The sequence below is a fragment of the Diorhabda carinulata genome, chromosome 12 (genome assembly GCF_026250575.1).
Source record: "Diorhabda carinulata isolate Delta chromosome 12, icDioCari1.1, whole genome shotgun sequence".
Classification (NCBI taxonomy): Eukaryota; Metazoa; Arthropoda; class Insecta; order Coleoptera; family Chrysomelidae; genus Diorhabda; species Diorhabda carinulata.
Window position 1 is genome coordinate 3245660 of NC_079471.1, and position 27609 is coordinate 3273268.

The 27609-nt window shown below is 30.9% G+C and overlaps 1 protein-coding gene across 1 annotated transcript in view; it reads left to right on the forward strand.

Moving 5' to 3' along the window:
• The first annotated feature begins 413 nt into the window (after positions 1 to 413).
• Positions 414 to 27609, forward strand: part of LOC130900138 (cuticle protein 21-like) — a 31604-nt gene continuing 4408 nt past the window's right edge. Inside the window, exons 1-3 of the mRNA XM_057810534.1 lie at positions 414 to 481; positions 3620 to 3727; positions 4346 to 4682. Coding sequence (XP_057666517.1) covers positions 467 to 481; positions 3620 to 3727; positions 4346 to 4682 — 460 coding nt within the window. The 5' untranslated portion in view covers positions 414 to 466. The remainder of the gene's footprint in view (positions 482 to 3619; positions 3728 to 4345; positions 4683 to 27609) is intronic.

Here is a 27609-nt window from a genome sequence, read left to right on the forward strand (position 1 = left end):
ATTTAACGCGAAATTTGAGATTTATACGTTGCTCCTGATTATCGGTACGAGACAAAAACGCGTTCGTTTCAAACATTATACAAATAGTATAATAGTGACGTGGACGTGTTTTGGGACGTGCATAGACAAGAAACATTTCACTTTACCTCGTATTTTGCTTGAGGAATATTGCGGAACAAAAGATCATTGAAAGCCTAGTTTTAAACTAATTGCTTCATGTTAATTGAGCAATAGAACGCGTCGCTTTTCATATCGTAGAAATCTTAAAAATTTGATTTTTAACTTTGGCCCAATCTCAAGGAAATTTTCGGCAGCCATTAAGGAGGGGCGAGTAGGGTTACTAATGTTTAAATGGAAGTGGGAGACGAATTATTCGCAGAAACTAGGAGGAGTATATAAGAAAACAGCGTGGGGAAAATTATTTTAGTAAAGTGTAAGTGCGTAGTTTTTTATTTCGTGATTTGACATGTTGTACACCAAGGTAACAATAAGTTCTTCAATTATTTAATTAATTTAGTTACGGCTTCGGATGACAATTTGGTTGGTGAATTTCTTATAGTCCACCAAGCGATGCCATCATCAAGTTTAAGGTGGAAAGTAGGCAATGCTATAATTTAATTATTGAAAAATATATAATTAAAAAAAAAACTGGGAAGAAAAAATGTATTCGAGTGTTTTTTGATTGATTGAGAGGACATGGGTTCAATTCTATTCGTTTTATGGGTGATTCCGTTCTAACTGTGATTTTTTGTATTCAAAATTTCAAGATTTTAAAATTTAACTTTTCTAACTTTTTTATGCATATTATTCATCTATTTTACTGTAAAAATAAAACTCTAAGAGGAATTTACTACAACTTCAAAGTATCACGAGCAAGACACAAATGTCGGATTTTGAGTTCCACGGTACTGACTCATTTATCCACGGTTCTGACATGGTAACTTAAGATATTAAACAACAAGTGCATCAATTTTCCTCAGTTTGATCATAAACATTAGAATTTATAAGGTAATTAGTTTAAATCATTTGTTACGACAAAAAAAATTAATAATTTATCGGTAAATTCTAGGAATGGACATGACACGGTACTGACATTCAAGTGATGTAGTATAAGTTTTCTTTAAGTGGCAAGTTATATTGTATAAAAATAATGTTTAAATATCTTAAGAATTATTCAATTAACACAAAATTTTTATTAATTGATTATTAATTAATGACTAGTACAAAAAAACAATACAGGACATTGAATATCACAGTTAGAACGGAATCACCCTTATAGAGTTTTATTGAAATATAATTGCCTTCGTTAGTTCAAATTATGAATATGGCACATCAAATAGTTGATATGATTTCGTATGAAATTAATTCTAACTTTATTCTTCATTATTCGGATGATAACTCAAAAACTGATATTATAACTAAATACCTGAGATTATTTGAGATAAAATTTTCTAATTTTTTGATTTAATATTTGAGTGGAGGTGCGTGAATTGAATTTTTTCAAAAACAAGTAGTAGAAAATACTGGATTTTCTTCATAATCTTGGATTTTCTAGGAAATATACTGAAATTTTCGATATTCTCTTTATTTACAACTTTCAATCGAAACAATTTGCAATAGGATGTGGTATTCTGCCAAAATTAAAAAAAAATATCACATATTTTATTAAAAAATTGCATTATATACTTCCGAGCAGATACTTTATGCTGCCAAGCTGATAAACCTTTCACCTGATTAAGAAGACAATAGGTAGATACTTTTGGTAGATTCTAGAAAATATCCGCACACCGTTTCAATTCTTAGAATAATATACAAAAAGAACGTGAACATTGAAACATCCTTAACTAAATTCTGCAAATGGGAGACCTAAGAAAAAACTTACCAGAAGTACCTGGCAGAACAAATAAACCACAAAATTTTATGGGAAAAATATATTTCTTTCTCAATATAATCTACTTTTAGTTCCATACACTTTTCCCAGCGATGTTCAATAAGTTAAATACCCTTTTTATAATAAGAATCGTTAAGCAAAATAGCCATTAACTGCTGATCACCTTTTCATTGTTGGAAAATCTGGCGGTTAAGGTGGATGATGTAGCAATTCAAACTTTAATTCATTAATTTTGGCCATTGCAATAACGGATGTGTGAGCTGGTGCTTCTTATCCAAATGCGGCCTTTTTTGCTTGATTTCTTTGCTGAAATGTTGCAAAAAGTTCGCATAATACTCTCAGGACAGTAAAAAAAATGATCCCCCTTGCATCTCAAAAAAACCAACGCTATGACTTTATCTGCAGATGGAACGGTCTTTGTCTTCTTTGGAGCCGGTTCTTCCTTTTCAGTCCATTGTTTGGGTGTGAAATGGTGGACCCACGTTTCATCCATTCATCCATGGCTATGAAATATTGCCAAACATCGATGGAAACTTCTTTACGACGCTGTTCGCACAGCTTTCTCATGTCGAAGTTTTGAGTTAATGTGCAACGTCCCGCACTTTTTGAAATGCCTACCATGTCTGCTAGTTCACGCACTTTCGGTCGATGATCAATTTACAGAAAACGTTCACATTTTATGGCTGCCAAACAAATACCAAGCAACGTCTTCAAACTTGAAACATAAGCTGTATAGTACCTTCTAATACAGTGGTATTTTTCAAGCAACTATCGCCATCTCTAGCTAAGATTCTCTACGAAGCATCGACAGTTTCCACATACACGAGCGCTTTGGCTGTAGGTTTAAATATAACTTTGCTCTGGGTCTCTTTACATATTGGCATTACTGGTAACGTCGAATGGGAAGAATCTAGATAAGCAACAATTTCTAAAGAATATACAAACTAACCTAGTGATATGCTAGAGGTTGATACAGCAATGTCTTCGTTTTTTATATTTCAAGGAGCAATTGTTAACTTTAATCTAAAGAATGTATCCGATTGTCATCTAATTACTTGTCTTTTACTTAATATAATTGTTGTCATTGTTTCATTTTGACCTTCTCGAATCCCACTTTAGTCCTAGGTGCACTTTCTACTTAAAGGACTCTATCCAGTTGAAAAAGAATAAAGCCGGTACAGGAAACCAAGATATCCTCGATCAGAGTTATTTGAAACACTCCGTCCGAGCACCGACGGAACACAAAGCTTTCGAGGGGAGTGTAGTAACCCCCTAAATATCCATTTCTGCTCGGGTAGATGGCCCATTCGTCTTCAACTGAAAGGTAGCAGATACCTTTGTTACTTGTGTGGTAACAGCAGCTGCCATCCTATTTTCAGGAAGGAATCGTAAAGAATTTTGCTGTGACTTTCATTACAATAATGACAGCACATTTTGCAACAACTAGGTGACAACGAAAACATCAAACTTGTCATGAAACGAACTGGAATCTCTTGTAACTTATTTGGAATCCGGAAACCACCAAATCGTTCCATTTTTTTGTTATTAGCAGTTGTTATTTAACTCTTCTTATTTGATCACTCTATCAGTGATTCAGGTTGTATGCCTCCCTTTCCATAAACATTTCAATTTATGATTTTGATGTTGTCATTGAGCGTGGTCAACGTAGTCAGCGTGTGCCAACTTGGAAGCTTCACTTTTTAACAATTTTTTTAAATATCTTTTTAGTTAATTATCTCTACGTTATGTATGGCAACAACTGAAGTTTTTGGAGGTGCGATAACTGAATATCCAGACGATGGATACGGTGGATATACAGGAAAAGATGATTACTATGTGAGTAATAACTATATAATTGTCTTTTCAGTTTATTTCTTCAGTGGTGTAAGTGTAATTCTAAGTAAAACATTTTCGATCAATATATTTACAAATAAACGTAAAATATGATCAAAAATTTTGAATTAATCATTTTCAAATTAAAGCTCTAGGTTAATGTTATTACTTATTGTAATGTTAAATCCATCAATAGAAGCATTTCTGGAAATCTTCTTTTGAAATGGCTTTTTTTGGTTCTTTCGTTGCCTTTTTAATATTAGAAGGGTGCAAAACGAATCTTGAAACACATTCAGGAATTACTCAGTGCTAAATCTAGTATTTAATCAGATATGAACCGACAGAAAGACTTTAATTCGTGATAACTTTAACTAATCTCGTCAAACGAAACATTAGATGGGTTATAATTGATATTACATTAGTTTATTATCAGTTTCAAACTCAAATTCTCATCATGTAGATTGTATATAACAGAATTATTTAGTAGGAATGTCAAATTTTTCAATTTGTAATTTTCGTCAAGGGTGAAAGCTCTCATAACAAAAAGCTTTATATATATATATATATATATATATATATATATATATATATATATATATATACCCTATATAAAATTTTCAGTCGCATCCAAAGTACGCCTTCAAATATGGTGTGCACGATCCATCTACCGGCGACGTGAAGAGTCAAAAAGAAGTTCGCGACGGAGACGTCGTCAAAGGTCAATATTCACTGGTAGAACCTGACGGTTCCGTTCGAACTGTAGATTATGTAGCGGATCCTGTAAATGGATTCAATGCTGTTGTTTCGAAGAGTGGGCCATCTGTGCATGTAGTACCTGAATCAATCGCCGTGAAAAAAGTTATTCCAACTTACATCAAAGAATTAACGGTACCGTTCGTGAGGCCGGTTTACCAGAAACTCGTAGCGGAACCTGTATACAAATACACGTCAGCGATAGGTGAGTTTACGTATAATTCCCTAGATGGCGATAAGATGTATGATTTTATCATATAAAAAGTAGTACGATCTTGATTCTTCACTAGATATGTATCTGTTTAAAATAAAAAGATGGGAGGGATTGAATTTAATTGAATTTAATATAAAATAAAGCAAAACAAATGCATTATTTGAGAAGAAACAAAAAGAGAAAGATAAATCACATAATTAACTAACAAAAATCGTTGAAAGTTAATCAGTGTTTAGTCTACTAGATGAAATATAAAAATTAATACAGAGGTCAGTTAATGCTGTCGAAAATGATTGAAACGAAGCTATCGAGTCTCCTCCATGCACTTTACGAGGAATTTTGCCAGTAGTACCTCGGATACAATTAGAATGATCCGCATTCCATTTTGTAGTAGGACATTCAAGCTGAATAGTACGGAACGTACAGAATCCTCACGTCTTCATCGAAGAAGAATTAAACCTGCTTGATGTGTGTGTGTGTGGGCAGGTATCCAAGCGAGAGATCTCGTGGTTTCGTATTTTTTTGACGGGTCAAAATTATCTAGAAATGTTCGAAGATTTGTGTGAGCAAATGGACAACGATTCAACAATCGCGAACATGCATCATTTCAAGCAGGATAGAGCTTGAGAGATAGGCAGACGGGGATTAGTTGAGTGACTTCTTCCATTTGGGTCTTCTCAAGGACCTCGTGTCCAGTGAAAGGACCACGTATCCTTCCCGACCCTCCTCTAAACTTGAATTGAAGAAAAATTTTAAACTCTTCATGCAATGCAATGCATTGATCAATTTGAACACTTTTTCGAATCTTTAGAATCCTTTTTGTAATTTTTTTTCAATAAATTCATTTTGTCTTTGCATTTTTTTCTCTTCATGCAAAGTTGTTGCCTGACTTATAGCGACCTCTGTTGTATAATAGCGTCAAGTATCAATATTTTTATTATTATTGGAAAAATTATAAAAACTTTGATATTTAAAGTACTTCAAGAATTATAATTTGAAGCATGCATAATGTAATAGTGTCAATACACAATTGTGGTCTTCAGTCAATACAAATTTATGGAGGAATTCAATTAGAAATCTTCCAATAACTTAAGAAGTTTCTGTATAGTTTTGGTCGTCAATGACTTTTGGTAACTGATCACAAGCATGGGATTAATATCAGTTGACTTGGGTAGATGATAAAAAGCTTGATTTTCGTCTTCTAAAACTATCGGAGCTCGATTTGGTCTCACATGTAGCAGCATGATATTGTGGCAATATGTTGGCCACTGCTTGATTCCTTCATATCTGTTCTGTCATGTTTACATCTAATACAATCATCCACAACATAATTATCCTCGACAGGCGTGATTTCTTAACCAAGCGGCTGCTACAAGATCGTCAATGGATTTATCCATATTTGTTCTCGCTATTCATCATATCAGTGTTGGTGCTCAAATGTCCAAGCTAATCTTTGGTACCTAAGCATCAGTCTCAATGGTACTTTCATTAAAAGTCAACCAGATATTAAATTAACATCACGGATTCTTCTATTCATTTTAATATCGACACAAAAGGTCTTCTTTCCAGAATTCTGCAGGTATTAGGAGCCTCAAATCTCAAGTAACGATCATCAAAGGCGGTTGGTTAGGTTAGGTCATCTTTTTGCATTCGTTTTTGTTTCCTGAAATCGATTAAGCATCTTTGAAATGACATTTTGGTTCACATTCAGATAATTCATAGTACCCGTCTGTGCTCAGCAGGTTTCGAGTCAACTCTTTGATGTTCAATTTTCTTTTTAGCAATATTAGAATCAACCAAGCTGTTTAAACCGTTGAAATACCGTTTAATATTTTCATACAAGCAATTCTGAATTCGGATTGCTTACCACAAATCTTAAAAATCAAATAAAACTAAAATAAAAATTTGGTTTGAGATTGTAGGTCAATTTATTGGATATAAAATAATAAACTGATGCCTTTGTGTAATAGAAATTCAATAAATTTAATTTGTTTAGAAGAATTATGTAAAAAATTCTCACGCTGCATATAATTCAAATAAATTTAGGAATTGAAAAGACTTCTTATCTCACGGTATTTATTCTACATAATATCTGTTTTATAACCTATTACCAAGTTAATCATCCTCATATTTTGAACTCTAAGCGTTATTGCAATGAGAGGTTAATAGAAAGTAGAGTTTGACTTTAAAATATTCAAATAACTAATCATAAATTGTAATAATTATAATATTAGAAAGAACAGAAAAATATTAATCAATGAGATTTCTAAGGTTAATAGTCTCGCCGATTTGTTATTTGTCCATAGACATTTTAAGAAAATTATTAAAAACCTAACAAAATTATTATTTGCTTTGAAATAAATTTTGGGAAGTTGGGCAAACTTGACTGAGGCAGGGTTCGTTTTCTAAGCTAAGATGAAGAGACTCAATTAGGTCTCTAGGTATATATCACGCATCTTCATCAATTATATCAAATTTAAACTTAACATAGAATGAGAGACATTTAAAATAGAAGGAAATAGAGTAAAACTATGAATAGTATAATAAAATTTAATCTCCAGCTGGAGTACTAATTTAAACATTAAGTAATGCTTCGAAATTGATTGGGAAAGTGGCTAGTTAAAGGTTAAAAATCGTGCTGAAAGGACCCACAGAGGTTGTAAGCTCCATAATTTTGCATTTCTTGCCCTGCATGACACTTGAGAAGAAATTCATCGTTTATTTTTTGTATCCATATTAAATGAAAAGACGACCCAACTAAACGTTGCATCGAAAAACAAGAAAACTAGTGGAGTAAACCAAATTCTGTCTGAAAACCAAGTGATTCACATTTTGATTGTTTTTGAGTTGATGATGTGTGTTTTAATTTCAGATTATTTTTGAACTTAACAATAACTTTATTCTGTTAACATCTCTTTACAACTGAAATAATATAAAAAATGCTGTTTCTTGTGGTAGTTAAAAAAAGCTTGTCTAGTATATATATATTTATATATATATATATACCATTATCTTCGATGTTGCCATAACACCAAGTATACCATTGAAAGATTCTTTTTGAATACGACTTCTAAACAAAGATTTCCAATTATCTGGATTGAAGAAACTCAGAATACCATAATGAGGAAGCGAATAAACAGTTTTTTTAAGATGATTATGTTAATAGAATCAACCACGCCAACCAATAAATTCATTATAATTGAAAAACTTCTATATAAAATTAAGATGCAATGGGTCCAAAACGCTAACCTACTTTTTAAATAGTTTCTTCCTAGTCAAACTAGTTTACCATAATGAATTTTTAGAATATTGGGATTAGTTTTACTCATTGAGAGGCCTTGATATTTAAAAATACATAAATTTTAATAATTGACTACAAAACGTGGAATAATCTACAGTTTTTTACGATACAATGTGAACAAAAAATATCTTAATATACAATAAAATTTCTTCCTCGAAATCCGTGCACGATTTTCAGCGATTGTGTGTGAATTTTCAATTACTCAGTTTAATCTTTTGGAGTATTTATTTTCTTGCACTGTAATTTTTTCAAAAAGTACGGTTTCTACTTTTATACTAATTTCAATTTCAAATTTTTGTTATTGTCGGAGATTTCTTGTTTATCATTCCATTTTCTTCTTGATAATTTTTTGTGCATATTAACTGGCCATATCATTTCAACTGATTCCTATTTATGATTCTTCTAGGAGTTCTACTTGAGCTGTCTCCTTATAAAACCATTTCGTAATTCGCAACATTGTCCTCAGACAATTCGTAGCTTTGAATTTCAATTTTCAAGAAGTAGTATTCGACCTCAATTAAATAATATATAAAAAATAGTTTGTTACATTTGCTGATAGGTTAGTTTTTGCTTTATATCTGCACTGCATCAATGATAAAACCTATTTTTGATTGATACCTCTGGTAGGCGGTAGAGGGAATAGAGAGCTTGAGAATTGGATCACACCATTTCAAATAAATCGAACCATTGGAGGTTGTATTTAATCTTCGGGATAACCAATGATGATTGACCATTCACTTTACATTAAAACATCAAAACTACTTTGAAATCCACTATTTATTAAATAATATTAATAAGTAGTAAAACGTGGTTTCAATAATTCGACGACCATACTCGCACGAATACCAGAATATTAAGACATCTATCTGTTTACAGACCGCTCTTAAATACTGAAAAATATTATTGTATAAAAGGTTATAATTATCTATAAGTATTGTCGTTAGAGTTACATCGATACCAAATAAAGTACGTAATTTGATATCTTGATGGAACCCAAGTGTCCATCATCTATGATATGAGTCCCCATTAAGATCGTGTACTGTAGATCTTAATTAATCCAATGAATCTTGAATTTAAGTAGCTTTATTTATGATTCTTCGCAGTCATATTAATATAAGATGGAAATTTGGTAATTCGAGAGAATACGTTAATGATAAATAATTTTAAATGGTAAATTCTTATGGATAAGTAACTAATACCCTAAGTTAAGTGAAGAAATATGAAAAATATTTGACGTAAAATGTAATAGACCGATTAACATATTACAACTTCGTCCCCACCGATTGTATTTTTCTTGTAAAAAACCACCTTCCACACACACTGTAATTGCTCGAATATAGAGGCTATTTAAGAACATAACCTCAAAAAGTTTTAGTATAAACCAACGTTAAGGCCTACTGATTGTTTTAAGATGACGTTTTATTTCATATTGCGTGAATAACAAATAAATTTAACTTTATATATATTGTAACGAAAAAAAACTAGTCTTAAAATTTGAATTAATAAAATAAAACTTTTAGCTTATTCGTTTGGTTGGATATTCTAAGAGAAAAAGTAGTAGTAGTTTCCTCCAATAGGTTTTTTGTGAACACGACTACTACGTCAGTCCATTTTGCAAACACAAGGAGCTTATCACATGGTTTTGCAATGTATTTTTCATGATATATTTCAACCAAGCTTTTTAGTAGCGATACCGAAAGTTCAAGCATCTCACTGGCAAATGGCTGACAGAACCTAGAAATGTCTGGTGTAACTAAGAGCTCTTAAACGATATCAATTAGTTTTACTACCTCTCGAACGAAGATGTACCCTCAATACCCTCAATCAATTTATAATCGTACAATTTGACTTTTTTCGAGAGACGCTTCTATGCTAGATTCGGGACGTTGTTTAAAGACAATTTGAATAGGTAGTTACCTCTGACATTATTGCTACCACATCAATTTTCGTGAAATAAACCCAAAATTATCGAAGTCACTGCACAATATACTTTATTCACCAAAAGGTTGTCTTTTTTTTACGGTACACGAATCAAAATCAACTGGATTTTAACATTAACTCATAGTTTTAAAATAGGCTATTGAGCAAACAAAAAAATTTGAAAATAACCGACGTGGTTTTGCCGTAAGTTTCTGTGTGATTTGTGCAGTTATTCATTTCATATTATTTCCATTTGAGTTCAAAATGTCTTCTTAAAGAGCTGCTACTTGGAGAAGTGTGAAATTTCCTCCCGGAAAGGTGACATTGCTCATCTGATGAAAAGGGAATGATTCCACTCAAATTTTATCCTGTACCTTTCAGCTACCACTAAGTTATCACTTTGCGACCTTGAAAGGTGCTCACTCGTATTTACTGAACTTAAACGCTGCATTGGATATTTAAATACCGCCACTATTCAATTAGAGCAACGTATAGTTGTCAATTTTGAATTTGTTTGCCAGAAATGTTCGAAAAAATCAATCGCAGCAGATGTATCAGTCTTCACCACGAGCTATCACAGTTTTTGAAGGGTCACAACATCGAATTGATGGGTCATCCGCCATATAATCCTTGTTTGACACCCAATGATTTCTTCTTATTTCGCAGATCAAATAAATTAATAGGTCAACGTTTTTCCAAATCTGAAGAAACAGTTGATGCGTTCAAATCACATGTTGTGGAGGTACATCAATCGGAAAGGAAAAAATGCTGCGACAATTGGTTCAAACGCAAGAAAAAATGTATCGACATCAATGGAGAATATAGGTTATCACTTTGCGACCTTGAAAGGTGCTCACTCGTGTTTACTGAACTTAAACGCTGCATTGGAAATTGACGTCGAAAAATTTCCCGTAATTTAAGCACAAAATAAATATATTACATTTCGTACATTGCTTAAAAGTTGGTTAGAAAAGTGCAAAAATAATTTCAGCTGTATTAGTTTCACTGAAACAGATCTAAAAATATCTATGCAACCATTTGAATACCATAAAATAATACAAAACAATTAACTGAAAACCCAAGAAAAGCTTTTCACCCCCTGGATTCAAAGTTTTCTGATTATTTTGTCTAGAAGACGAAATCAAAATTAGAAGTCAATAATTGATATTTGAATTATTAAGATGAAAATATTTTTAACTCGTCAATTTGTAACTTGTAGCATTTATGACAGTTTTACAAAAATATTTGTTCATATTGAATTATGTACTTTGAAATTTTGTAACGATCTTTAAACCGAGTTACAGAATCTAATAGTTTTTATCTACTTAGTAGCAGAATTGCCAACTTGCGTTACCCAATAAACCTGCATTGTAAAATATCACGTCTATCAAAGTGATGTGAAGTATTGAGTACAATATTTCCACACTTAATATTTTCTAGAGTGCATTTCATAATATTTATCATCTTATTACAACTATTAGATAAAAACGAGTAGATTTCATATCTGATAGATTCACTTTCAATAATGTAGATGCGAAATAAAATAAATTGATTGTAATTTTTCTTTTCAAACGTCATATGAAAGTTATAAGAATTATTTTTCATTAATTATGCCAGCAATGTGAACGAAAAACTACTTTTAGTACGACATAAATAATAATTTAATTTTGTTATATTCGCTCAAATTAAAACAGTTAAAAATTTCTGGTTATACGAGGGTTGCTTCTTAAATAAAAACAAATATTTATGATTGGATATGGCTTAATGGTTTTTCAAAATATTCTCCATTAATGTCGATACATTTTTTCTTGCGTTTGAACCAATTCCGATTGATGTACTTCCAAAACATGTCATTTGAACGTATCAACTGTTTCTTCAGGTTTGGAAAAACGTTGACCTATCAATTTATTTGATCTGCGAAATAAGAAGAAATCATTGGGTGTCAAACAAGGACTATACGGCGGATGACCCATCAATTCGATGTTGTGACCCTTCAAAAACTGTGATAGCTCGTGGTGAAGAATGATACGTCTGCTGCGATTGATTTTTTCGAACACTTCTGGCTAACAAATTCAGAATTGACAACTATACGTTGCTCTAATTGAACGATGGCGGTATTCCGGAGAAGCAGGCAACCATTTGCTCCGAAGTGCTTCGTGGATTTGGCTCGTCCTATAAGTCGATTGTTGTTTAGCTTCGGATTCATATCTTCGAATTTTTTATTGAATATTGAATGTATGCAAGTGAAATTAATGACCAAATAAGCCGATTTGGGACGGCATTCTCTAAATTTAACCTGTAGCGAAGTGCGACCACGATTGAATTAGGAAAATGAGATGGTGCCTCATAGAAAATCATCACAAACAATTTTCAATCTGCATGGTATATCTCAAAACTCAAGTAGCAAGTCTCGTAAGTGGAAATGGACGAAATAGGTTAGATGAAGATGAATTATTTGTAATGGAAAGTTAAAAGTTCTCTTTCAATAAAAACCTTCCAGCCATCTCATGAAAACTATGTCAATATCAGAACGAGCAATTCTCCTAGATGTTTTTAAACAATCGACACGTTTGTTTTGCATTTATTTCTATAGAAAATATACAAAAGCAATTTCCATTCGTTTAGTTACCATAACAATTTAATCTTTTGTCAATGTTATGTAACAATCAAGAAAGTTAAGTTTGTTATCGAATTTATTTCTGTCGTATCGAAAATGCAGATCATACTTTTACTTAATCATCAGTTCATTATATTAAAAGGAAACTTATAGTTAAAAATTGGTATTCGTTGCATTCCGTTTATCTGAATGATCTAATTCAAGAGTTTTATCGGAGTACCATCTTTATATTCTTTCACTTTATATATGCTGAGGTCAGTGTTGGTACACTTCATGAAATTATTGCATTATTGTGGTAATAGAACTTGTACAATACTGACAAACGAAAATCTGAAGATATATTTTGGGATACAGGTCCTGATATTATCGATTTCGCTTCTACACTCCTACAAAAAAGTATGGCAACATTGCATACACATCAGCGTTAGTTGAATTCTCCATATATTGTTACTTATGCCCAGCAATGGCTTTGGGTTACTACATAATAACGCACGTCGTCATGTCGTTCTAGACTGGCCTGTACGCAGCCTGAATTTAAGACAATATTTACAAAAACATGAGAGTCAAATAGTTGAAACCATCTAACCTTTAACAACTAGGAAAATGACTTTCGAGAAGTTATCAAAGCTTTAAGAGGCAACACACGTTCCTAAAAGGTGGAAAGATAGTTGGCAATCCACCTCTCCCGAAAAGATGCAGAAGCAGCTTCAGAATTAACAGATCGACAGATCTCCAAGAAGAAGTAGAAGAATATAAATACAGTTGATAAACAGTTTAGATTATCTAGAAACTTTCATCATAATAATTAGTTTATTTCCCGAATTCAAATTTCGCATATGCTCCAAAAATGTTCGATCTCAAATTTTGATACGGTTCCGTAAATAATTTCTAAAACTATTTTTCGCAAGTAACTCAAATGTGGACTGTAATTGGCTTATGAAGTCCAAGCTTCAGATCAATGGAAATTACATTGGTACTTATCCATTTTAGTCACGAAGATACAGTTAAAATCGCAACTATTGAAAAATTTCATAAGATAGACTAATTCTAAGGGCGATTATGGAGAAAATTGCATCGCTCTGAAATCTTCTTTAAGTCTAGTTTACACGAGGGCATCGCTGGCGGCCAAGGCTTGTGAGAATAAAGCGCTCGTCTATTTTTCAAGCCGGTAAAGCTTGTAGACGATCTTCTAATTTTAGTTGTTTCAGCAACAAAGCACAAACTCCAGTTATCGGTCTATCTCTCAACCATTTCCTTATCCAAAGTCGTTTCGCTTTTTTTTTCTAATAGGTCAATGAACTCATCATCTTATTTGCAAATTTCTTAATCCGCGAATTCATTATTTTTTAAAGGAAACATGTTCAAAATGATTAAGATTTCGTTGAAGTATTTTGTGGACAATTGGTTTGAGGAGCTCTTTCAGTATATGATGTGTACAGATTTAAAAAAATCTGTTATACTGCTTTTTTCCTTATTATGTTTCACTTTATACTGTATAGCAGATCAGAATCCAATCACATTTGTTATATTGGCTCTGTTATGATAAAAAACTTTAAATTTAAGATATTAAATACACTTGTATGTCGTATATAAAAATGTCAAATTTTTTCAAGTTCCCTTTCTTCTATATAGTTTAATGTATGTCTTTTCTTATATCTATGTTTTTAATTTTATTATTTTCTGTTACCACTTTTATTGTTTTGAATATTGTTGCCTGAATTTTTCCTTTTTTATCGTTTTTTCAATACCCGATTTACATCCAAAATTTAGAATTGGTCTGCATATTTTTTTGAACATTCTTACTCTGAATATTTCTTCATTATTTATTAATTTAGTGATCATGGCGTAATATAGTTTTTTAGTTCTTGTAATTCTGTTATTTATATCTGCTATTGTGTCCCGTTTTCGTCTGTTATTGTTCTTAGGTCTTGGTAGTGTTTCTGTATCGATTTCTATATTTATCTTTTTCTTATTTATTTTCATTTAGATGTATATTACTTGTTTTTTCTATACCTCAATGTATTCCTTGCGATTCTTTTACGTTTTTTGATATTAGTATAATATCGTCTGTAAGTGCTTCTACATGATGTTAATTCTTTGCAGTTACGAATGTCCCAGACATATTTTTTCACTCAAAACAGCGCATTACTCTTTGATCTCATTGTTTTCAAAAATATTTTGTATTAATTTCACTATGTTCACGTTAACTCCATACTTTCTCTCCAGGTATTCTATCAAAAGCTTTCTTCAAGTCTAAGAAGACAACGTTTCTTCTTTTCTTGGATGTTTCTTCCCATTCGAAAGAGATTCTCAACTTTTAACTTGATTGTTTTCTCTAATTTTCAGTTAGTATTATATTTTTTGAATATGTTGGGAAATGTTTAAGAAACACGTGCTTCTTTAAATTAGTTCAAATACCATTTACAAACTTTTTTATAAAAAATGTCAACACTGCCTTAGTTGGCTGTAATATCATTAACTCACTACCAATCATTAAGGTCTTCTTTCGAGTGAATGTGAAGATTACGAAGTTCGCTTAAATATAATATGAACAACATTCTTTTCGTATTTTACAGAATTAATTCTCATCTTTGCTAAATATGTGTGGCCTCTTATTTTTAATTATATTAAATGCGGGTTAATCGTTTCAACGATTAAACAGAAATATTTTTTATATATTTAATTCGTCTTCGAAGAGAAAAGATAATTTTTAGAAAAGATTTTATTGGTTTTAATTTTGCTTTTGTATTTGGATCAATCGGATATAGGATTTCCTACTCTACAGGATTTGTTTTATCACGATTTCGATCCAGGTTTGTCTTACATTAAGCAGAGATAGAGGCCTCCAAATGGTTTGATGAAAAAATTCACCAGAAATCATTAAGTGATTTGGCCGACAATTACCTTTTTAAATTGTAGTCGAAGATTCTGTTAGACCATGGATTTAGGATGTTATTTTTGATATTTTCAATATCCAATTCGATAGTACTAATCACGTATCGGGCTTTTATGTAATTTAAACAGATTACAATGAGAAACTTCGTTGTGGATTAAACAAGAAACTGTATTTCTAGTAACCAAGCTAGCATTGCATAAACTCGATCAAATTTCATTCAATTTGAACCAGTAGCTTTAAAATTATAACAAATTTTGCCACAGCTACAAATTTTGGATACAATTAGTGTACCTACAGTGTATAAATCGCGAAAAACTGAAATATTTTGCAATTGCAGTCAAATTTTCTAAATATCCTACTGCATAAATCACTAAGACAGAGAGTGAGCTTTAAGAAAATTTGTTGTTGGTATTTAAGAAGTAGAGGGTACTGGAAAGTATCTACAAAAAGAATTGAGACGCCATCAAAAACAAAACTTCTACCATAAAATGTTGCGAGATCCATCTAATACCAAGTTGGTTGATTTATTCAGTCTCTACTTAAAGGACCTTCTGTCTTGTCTCTAACAACATCTTATAGTGACTAAATTAATATCAAAAATTTTTAAATAGAATGGATTGAGTTGGCTACCGCGTGAAAACATCAAACATGTGTTAATCCAGTTCAATTGATGAGGTACTTTATATTAAGTTGACGAGTGGGTGCGCTCCGATGAGTACATGATTAGACCGATCCGTATCAATACGTTGAGAGTTATAACCAGCTCAATTGAGTAAAGGAGTTGATTCAAAAAACGGTTTCCTTTAGGATATTAAAGCTCTAGCTTCAATGTATTAGGTGATAATCCTGTACCAAGTCTTGTTTAAAGACAATGCCTTCTGTTTTCAGTATCGTAAGATGTTTATTTTGTAAAAAATCGAGGATAGTTCCATTGAAAGTCGACTATTAGTTTGTTGGATTCATATTACATATAATAATTATATTTTTGTTGTAATAGATTTTTGCACTTGAGTGAATAAAAGTAATATGATTCTTATATCATTGACAGGGGGTTTGGTAAAAGTATGATAGTCATTTTTGATAAATATTAAACTTGTTAACTATATTGGACTTTCTTTATCATTATGTAATTGTCTCTCGATGTAGTTATTGCAATAATTTGATTAGGCTGTTAAATGTGGTAGTCATCAAAATTAATGCAAATGTGTAGTTAATATTATGTGAAATTAAATATTTATTACATAACTAATAGTCACTTTTTAGTAAGCAGAGACGAATCAGCTAAATATGATTCAAAAGATTCGAAAAAATCTATTCTGTTTGATAAAATTGCAAATAGCACTCATTGAACGAGGAAAAATATCAATGACACTAAAATAAACATTGTTGGAAATGAAGATTTACAACGGTGGTTATTGAATGAAATTCTGATTATAATTACTATAGCTCAAGCTTTTATAATAAAATAAAATAAATAATCTAAAGCACCACTTGAAAATAAAAAAAAAATGTGTATTTATGTCTTATACTCTGGAGAGGACCAATTGATAAGAAAATTGTATAAACTTAATGAGAAATAACAATTTTTATATCAGATTTATATCAAAACGAATCGATTTTTAACAGTAGATACTTTATACATTAAAAAGATATATGGGTGATTCCGTTCTAACTGTGATTTTTTGTATTCAAAATTTCAAGATTTTAAAATTTAACTTTTCTAACTTTTTTATGCATATTATTCATCTATTTTACTGTAAAAATGAAACTCTAAGAGGAATTTACTACAACTTCAAAGTATCACGAGCAAGACACAAATGTCGGATTTTGAGTTCCACGGTACTGACTCATTTATCCACGGTACTGACATGGTAACTTAAGATATTAAACAACAAGTGCATCAATTTTCCTCAGTTTGATCATAAACATTAGAATTTATAAGGTAATTAGTTTAAATCATTTGTTACGACAAAAAAAATTAATAATTTATCGGTAAATTCTAGGAATGGACATGACACGGTACTGACATTCAAGTGATGTAGTATAAGTTTTCTTTAAGTGGCAAGTTATATTGTATAAAAATAATGTTTAAATATCTTAAGAATTATTCAATTAACACAAAATTTTTATTAATTGATTATTAATTAATGACTAGTACAAAAAAACAATACAGGACATTGAATATCACAGTTAGAACGGAATCACCCATATGTGGTTTTACTCTGGGGGCGAATACCACTCCAACTAGAAAGTGGTAATTTTGTTGTTGAAACTTATAGCAAAAATCGATAAAAAAAGCATTTTAAAAACAAATTATTCTAGTTTTTTCTAACAATCAATATTTTTTGTGTTATTCGTGATTGAAATTTTTGTTACAAAAAAAGCATATTTAATCGATAACTCAAAAATTTCAGATTTTATGGAAAAAAATTGTGTGTGTCAGCTCCGACGCACGACTGGAGTTTACTTCTTAAGTTCGATAGTCTAACCAGACGCAAAAAGAGTTTATTTAACTTAAAAAAGATTGATACTGTATAAAAGGGTAAATTTGTTAATTAATGAAAATAATATACATATATAAATATATATTTATTCAATTTATCCATTTCATATATTCATATACATTTATTATAACTAATCGACGAAATATTTTACATTAAACTTTTCACAATAGTCAATAATCTCGATAATTCATATTGGATTGATTATCTAATTTTATGTGTTGTTTTCAAATATATATTTATATGAACTACATCGATAATTATTAAAATATTTAATAAATACAAATTGCACATGCTCATACATATAATACATGAATTATAACGTACCTTGCAACCACGTGTTTGTTAGATGTTCCGGCAATATCATCTACACCTCTTTCTGCCATAGTTATTTGAAAATACTTTCAGTTCACTTTAGCGGAACACAATGATAAAAATTAAAACGTCACAATAACAATATTAATTATTGACATTTATAATAAAAACAGCAATATAAGTATGTTGACACTGACAAATTAGAAAGCTGCGCATCATAGGGTGCGCACCAAAAACGTAACGAGGTCATTCATCGATAGATTTTACTCCTCACATTTTTCTCATACCGGGCCCCTTATATATGCAAATCGATTCTTAAGGAGTAAACTCCAAAAATGTTGGCTGGATGGAGCTTTTCAAAAATGTAAAATAGCGTTTTTTTTGGTTATAGACCTAATACAAACCGCGTTATGATTTCTTGAAGGTGGAACTTATTTAATGAACCTAAGATTTTGAAAAATTTAATAAGTGGAAAACGATCAATTTTACGAAAAAAATGTATTCGATCTTTATTAAAGAAATTTATATAACAATTCAAATGAGACTTTAAAAGACTTTGTAATACATAAAATAAGGGAGTTATTAGGAAAATAAGATAGAATCCATTCATCTTATAAGAAAAAACTTTATTTGTACCCTCGATATTGTCACCATAATTGAAATAAAATGTAATAAATTTGAAAATCACTTTAATTGAATATAAAAAATAGGTCAAAAAGATTCAATGGTTTAGAGAGATTTATTCTGAAAAAAAAATTATGGTTACAATGGAGAAAGCATTTTAAAATTTTTCAAAAAAATTGTCTTTTATCAAATATAACGTTAGAATTGCTACAAAACAAAAAGTTAGTTTTTTTTAATAAAGATTTTAACCGAGATACAACCTTTCACAGTAGCTTGTGAATTGTACCGTTTTAGAGCCCTTTAAACGTTTCCTTTTCAAAAATAAAGGGTCAATATATTCCAAACGTTTTTAGCCTAATAGATGATGAATCTATGTACTAAATGTTTTTCAATCGACTACCTAGTTCAAATCTAGCACTACAAATATTATTAATTTAACATAAATAATTTTTTTAATTCTATAAATAAGCTCATAAATGTTTTTTTTGCAATAAGGATGAAAAATTTGTGATGAAGAAACATTTGAGTTGAATACAATAAAAAACAGTGTTAATATAAATCAAGTAAGATAAAGTGATAAAATTGTTTTTTTTAATTTTATCCTAAGAGGGGTTTGTTTTTTAATGGTTGAAATACATTAATTAAGGGCTAAAAAATATAAATAGTATCCTAAAACATCATGTGATCTCTATTTTAATCGTACAAATGTTTTTCCAATTTTCTGATTGCTTTAATTTCTATTTTGCTGAATTTTGACAATAAGGGGTAGTTTTCATCCCTTTTAATAATTTGCACATATTCTCTCGAAGTAGATAGTGTTAGGTGAATTCCAGAATTTCACGGAAATCCATAAGACTTGATGGAATTATGAGGTAATACTAACTATTCACATTTTTTTTAGTCCTGCCCTGATTTTACCCTATTTCGGAAGTTAAAATCTTGATATGTGTATGAATACTGTCCGAAACAAAAGATATGCTCATAATTAACCTGGTTATTGAAAGTGCACTTGCAATTCCATTGAAATTCAAATAATTAGAAAATACTTAATTGGTTTAGTCCGTTTAATTCGATTTGGGATGTAAATACATACTAGTTTATATGACATAATTTGCGTCATAACAACTTATTAATTATTTATCTGACCGAATATATAAAATATATAAAATTCAAGAGGAAATGCCAAGGATATCAGCTTTGTAATTAAGGAAGCGATGAAAATTCAATACAATAATATTGTTGTTAACTTTCAATCATATTAATTTAACTCAAAATACACAATATCGAATTGACCATACTAGTGTTTATTTTTTTATTATATAAGTATACTAGGGTAACTCAGGTTACTCAGTGATTTGTGGGATAGTGGAAATGAAAGGATTTTATCGTTGTTACTCCATACTTTTTATTTTCAGTACTAGCTCAATCTCAATTTCGTTTAGGTATTCTATTCAATACATATATCGAATTTTTTCATAAATAAATACGTTAAGTACAATTTCGATACTAGTTACACTTTTATTTTGAATTTAGTAACAATATCTCTTTGATTGTGTAGACTTTTTCACAGAACCCACGATGGACATACGCCATATGAAAAAAAATTATAGAATGTTCTGGGATGTTCCTGAATGTTCAAGGCAAAAAAATTCTTGGTTTATATACCATAACTAATAAATAATTTCAGTCAGTATGAAAAATCTTATGTAAATATTTCTTAAAAATTTTGCATGATGGAAGATTATATCTTTGAAAGGATGTCTTTAAAGTTAAACCTTCTCCAGAGGTAAAATATCATTTCAGAATGTTATATAATGCTCTAGATTGTTCTTGACTTCTCTAGATTGTTCTTGACTGCTCTAGATTGTTCTGGACTGCCCTAGATTGTTCTGGACTGCTCTAGATTGTTCGGGACAATTCTAGAAAGTTTTAAAGAACGATAGTTTCAATATTTACCTTGGAATCGCCCATTGAACGTTTATAGATGGCGAAGTTTCTATCTTTAGAAGCATTTCTTTAAAGTGAAAATAGGAACTTTCTCCACAGATAAAATATCATTTCTGATTGTTATATAATGCACTAGATTGTTCTGCACTGCTCTAGATTGTTCTTGACTGCTCTAGATTATTCTTGACTGCCCTAGATTGTTCTGGACTGCCCTAGATTGTTCTGGACTGCTCTAGATTGTTCGGGACAATTCTAGAAAGTTTTAAAAAACGATAGTTTCAATATTCACCTTGGAATCGCCCATTGAACGTTCATAGATGGTGAAGCTTCTATCTTTAGAAGCATTTCTTTAAAGTAAAGTAAAATATCATTTCTGATTGTTATATAATGCACTAGATTGTTCTGCACTGCTCTAGATTGTTCAGTGAAATTCCAGAAAGTTTCAAAGAATGATAATTCTAATATTTACCTTGAAAGCGTTCATTGAACGTTTATAGAGGGCAAAAATACCATTTTAGAATAGTATATAATGCTCTGGATTGATCTCGATTGTTCTGGAATGCACTAGATTGTTCTAGACTGCTCTAGATTGTTCTGGACTGCTCTAGATTATTCGACACAATTCTAGAAAGTTTTAAAGAGCGATAGTTCCAATATTTACCTTGAAAGCGTTCATTGAATGTTTATAGAGGGCAAAAATACCATTTCAGAATGGTATATAATGCTCTGGATTGATCTAGATTGTTCTGGAATGCTCTAGATTATTCTAGACTGCTCTAGATTGTTCTGGACTGCTCTAGATTGTTCTGGACTGCTCTAGATTATTCGACAAAATTCTAGAAAGTTTTAAAGAGCGATAGTTCCAATATTTACCTTGACAGTGCTCATTAAACATTTATACAGAAATTTTTCGCTTCCGTTTTTAAAATTTTTTATATATAAAGATGAAACCAATTTTTTTAAATTATTTATAAGTACATACTATTCGAGTATCACATCCTGAATTTGATAGTGCGACCTTTGAAAAATTACTAAGAAGAAAAAAGATATATAAGACAAAATTATACTTGAATCGAATTGTATACGATATTTTTCCTACAAACATCGAAAACTTCAGGTGTTTCATGAGTACTTAACTTTGAATACCAACATCAACAACTAGTTTGATCAAATTCATCTCTTTCTGTGTCTGTTTTTATTTAGATTCCTTCTAATTATTTCGGTTTTTAAAAGTTTTTTACACATAGATTGATAAATATTCGTGTAGATTATAATTTTAAAAAAATCAAGTCAAAAATAGCATTATATATGGAGTTCTTTGTAAGAATTATGACGCTTTACGTAAGACAAATATCACAATAATTGGGAAACAGAGTAAACAGTCAAATAAAACAGCGTTAACCAATCATGCGAAAATAGAAAAATATGGATTCGATTATGAAAATTTAAAAAACAAAATGTAATAGATAAAAAGAATAATTTGTAGAAACTGTGTATTTATAAAAAAATGTGAAAGGTTTAATAATAATAAAGATCTAAACAATTTAACAATTCTATTTTATTCATAAATTCCATGCGTGTATCTAGGAATAATTTAAATAAAATTACTCCTTTGTATATGTAATAAGTGAAAAATGAGTCAAATATTTTCAGAAAATCTAGTTCATATAGATTAAAGTTACGTCATATTTCAAATAAACACACCCAATATAATTGAGATATTTATTTAATCAAGCATTTATCACTTTTCTTAGGACAATTTGATTGGTACTTGACATTTTCATTGGAGTTAAAAAATATAAAACTTTGGTTATAGTTATTTAAAAATCGAAAAGCAATTTTATCAATTATCGATGATCTAATTGAGTGGTATCAAAATTGTGTTTGTTTGAGGAAGAAATTTTTGACGAACATTTCGAGAATTAATCAAATTCAAATTTGTTTCCTTTTAGGCCAGGTAACTGCCGATTTCCCGTAGAATTTTGATAATCAAGTCGATTTTCTTGAAAATTGTTATGAATGTAGTATTAATAACTTTCTTCGAAATCTACCCTGTGCTGAAGGGTGCTTTTGCCCTGGGGGGAAAGCCACTCCTTGGAGATTCTCAACAACGCGTTGACTCTACAAAGTTTTTTTCTAAAGTTCGTACTTTTAGAGTTATTAACGATTGAAGCTGATCATTTTCCAACTGTTTTTCAAGAATAACTTAAAAAGTTTTTATTTTATCAGAAAACTCATTAAGAATAATGTAAACTAGCAGAAAAACAAAGAGATTCTATTTTCAATGACCTCTGTAAATTCAATGATAACTGAGCTATTGCTCGTTGGAGGAAGGCCATTTTTGGAAATCCCGAAATTTAAAACCTTTAACATCAAATAACTTAAAATTGATGAAATTTTTGAAAAAAGCTCAAGAAATCTTTTTGGAGGCACATAGAAAAAGCTTTAAATTGAGCACGGTCAAAGGTCTTTTGCATTAGAGTTGACCGATTTATAACAAAAATAAGGTTTCTTCTTTTTTCTTTTTTGGAAAAATATAATAATTATACTTTCGCCATTACCGCCTTAATTGATATTACTCGTAATCCACTTGCAATTAACTTTATTTATGTATTATTGATATGATCCATGTGATTTGACCGGTTTTGAATGCTTATTTTAGAAAAAATAATTGATTAAATTGAGCACTACATAAATGAACAATGAAATTTTATTAAATAAACAAAAAACTATTCATGTTATGAGGATATTTTTCAATTATTAATTGTAGGATTTTCCTTGCCACAAATTTTGAGCTTCTTTAAAAAAGTTTCTAGCTTTAAAACATATCAAAACATTACGGTATCATAAAATGAGAGGTAGGAATAATTTTTTTAATATATAATTGATTGGAATGTGGATGAAAACAAAATGTACTGGTACAGACGAAAGAATTTACGTAACAGATTGGATACGTTACTCTGGAGATGTTGAAAGATGTGAATTTAATATTACATATTGGAAAAGGAGTACATTCCTCCATAATTCGAATTAATTATTTCTGTATCATATTGAAACCGCAAAATACGAAACAATCGACATCTTGATTAAATGCTTGCATTCTCATTATTAAATTTGAACAATTAAATTGCATTCAATGAATTAAATCTACTTTCACATATTATTATGAAAAAAACTTAAAAAGTTACTGGTAATTATGAAGTATTTATCATGTTTTATATAATCAATGGAAGAAATGATCAGTTTAAGAAATGTTATTAGGAATATAAACAATTAAATTAAGTTTGGATGAAACGTCAACTTTCACTTTATTATCAATAATAAAAAAGTTATTAGTGATTACGAGTTCTTTGTCGCGTTTTATATAAGAAAAAAAAATTTAAAAGTTGTGAAAATTACGGATTATTGCAATTAATTGGTATTTGATTAACAAATATTTCTGATATATCAAATTATTAACTATTATTCTCTAATTTAGTGCAAAGGTAGAAAAATTGGTAGCTGAAATTTCGAAATTTCGTATATTGTGGATAGAAAAATATAGAAAAATTCAACATTTGTTAAGTTTCTTTTGATACTTTTCTTTATTGGTGGAATGTTAACAAAAACCATGAGACAGTATGCACTTACTTATTTACAAAGTTAAGACATATAAGTCTATCAAACGATGTGACGGCATATGAATAGCGTCAAAAAATAACAGTGACCACCAAACGAAGTACTATACATGTGGGATATTTCATCCAGTTACCTTGGAACCTAGTCTTATATATTGAAAAAATTGATGATTTCCATTCCGAGTCCGTTCAGGCGTTCTACCCAACCGATTTGTTTAATTTTTTTTTTTTCAATGAAAGGTATTGATGCACAGATCAGCCATCAACCATCGGATTTCATCTAATTTTCACCATTCTCAAGTTATACTCAAATGCGGTTTCCCCTTGTACATTACTTATGGGAGTTTTTCACATACTCACGTTCTATCCTCAATATCTCAGGTTCTATTCAAGATAGAGACTTCGTTTTGGTTTGAGAACACTCGCTGAAACATCCTCTTTCTTTTGAGCTTTTGACCATTTAAATCGGTTGAGTTGGAGAGGAACTTGGACGCGGACATTCAATGTGGAGTTATGGGTTTTTGTAGGTTTTTGGCAATTTTTCTACATTCAAAGATCTATATCTCAGGTTCTAATATAGCTACAGAGTTCGTTTTGATTTAAGAACACTCGCTGAAACACCTTCTTTCTTTTGAGCTTTTGACCATTTAAATCGGTTGAGTTGGAGAGGAGCTAGGCGCGGACATTCAATGTGGAGTTATGGATTTTTGTAGGTTTTTGGCAATTTTTCTACATTCAAAGATCTATATCTCAGGTTCTAATATAGCTACAGAGTTCGTTTTGATTTAAGAACACTCGCTGAAACATCCTCTTTCTTTTGAGCTTTTGACCATTTAAATCGGTTGAGTTGGAGAGGAGCTAGGCGCGGACATTCAATGTGGAGTTATGGATTTTTGTAGGTTTTTGGCAATTTTTCTACATTCAAAGATCTATATCTCAGGTTTTAATATAGCTACGGAGTTCGTCCTTTTCTATCATAATGATTTCTGATACTTATTTAATGGATTCGATGCGAGCGAAGCCGCGGGTAAAAGCTAGTAGTAGATTAAACTGAAGTTTATGAAAAAATTTACCTAGTGAGGAATGAAACTGTTTCAAAATATTCTGAATTAGCCTGAATAGTGTACTTTTGGGCAACAAGTAAATGAAAAATATCTCTAAGAAGCCGACATAGTGTGCAAAGGAAGAAACACGTACAGAGATTAATGTATACAAGGATTAGGAAGACTTGTTCTATAGCAGATGTGGTCATAGACAGATGTAGAAAAGCAACAAAAATAAACTTATTAAAATAGGAAGCTCTTGCTGCAAAAATGGTCATACTAGAATAGATTATTAACCAAAATCAAGTAATTATATTTGACAAGAACTATCAGAAAAGATACAACAATCCTAACGGACCATCTAGTAGGCATAACAGCGATTAGATCAAAATTATGAAATTTGGTTATGGGTTTTTTCCAAATAAAGGAATAAAGGTGCACACAACTGTTTTTGGAAAACTATAACAGCGAAATTTCCAATAAATATATCTAAATAACGACCCTGAAGCCTGTCTAATTACAATAATTTATATGAAGAGTTGTAACATCATTTCCAGTCTACCAGCTCTTTCATATCGTATTAAACGTAAAAACTTAGTTTATTTATCTGACTGAGGGACTTTCAAAGGATAAAATATGATTGAAAACCTCTGTTGAAGAAAAAAATGGTAAATGTACATATAAGAAGTACATACAGGACGTAGCATTTTATCGAGAACATTTCCATTCGAACGTTTTCTGAATAATCTGGAGCAACGAATATAAATCCAAAAGTAGAGTGCAAAAAACCATGACGGATTGCATTTTGGGAAATATAAGTATACTCTTGTTAACAGCCGAAGGAATTAGAGCAAGTGATAATACAAATAGAACCTAGAAGGTTAAAGTTAAAGAATACTTGTTGAAAAGGAATCGAATGGTTTGGTTGATTGTTAAAGGATAAATTATAGAGAAGGTAGCTTTCAAAATAAGAAGGAAATAGACGTCATAGCAATAAAATATATTATACTTACCCAACTTGGGTAACTGAGGTTTGAAGAAAATCAAATATATGCAGGATTCGAATCATTGCAGGCACAAATGACAAGATGTAAAAGTATTACTACGAAGATCTGTTCAAAATGCACCAACTCCCAACATGGATTATACATATCAAATATGTACAAAAAAAAATTCAATCAAGAAATATTCGTCAAATTCCTCATACCCCATTTTGTGCATCACCCAAATTATTAAACTCAAAATATGTAATGCACGAAACTGTGAATTATTGTCTAGGGCTCAAAATATACACGCCGAACGCCAACGAAGAGCATGTCTCTTCCGTTGTTAACCACACTTTGGTTACCAATTACCAATAGATTTTCAAATATACGAGGATGGTTCCAGAGGTACCTAGCCTGACCTAGAGATGGCGGTAAATACTTGAAATAATACCACCGTATCAGAAAGTATACAACCTATACAGCATATATTTCAAGTTTGTATTTCAAGGTTTAGTATTTGTTTGGCAGTTATCAATAGTAAACGGTTTTAGTGAATTTGTAAACATCGAAAAACAGTAAAATATTAAGGTGACGCCTCCAGAAATGTTGAAGAAAATCCACAAATCAGTACTGGATGACCGTTGACTGAAAGTGCGCGAGAAAATTTAGACATGAGTAAGCTGTGCGCAAGATGAATAGCGCGTTTGCTCACAATGGAACAAAAACAGCGTTGTGAAGATGTTTCACAGAAATAAAGCCAAATTTTTGCGCCATTCCATAACCAAGGATGATACGGGGTTCCAGAACTTGACACCCGAAACAAAAGAACAATCAAAAGAACTGACTGACTGAGAGAACCGGCTCCAAAGAAGGCAAAGACTGTGTCATCTGAAGGCAATGTTATGGCGGCGGGTTTTTGGGAAGCGCGTCAGATCATTTTTATTAACTACCTTGAAAAAGGAAAAGCTATCCACGGCGAGTTTTATGCGAACTTATTACAACGGTTGAGCGAAGAAATTAAGCAAAAACAGTCGCATTTGGCCAAGAGAATCCTTTGTTTCATCAAAACAATGCACCAGTTCACACATACGATGAAGCAGTGGCCAAAATTAATGAATTAATGTTTGAATTGCTACCTCAGAGGCTATTTT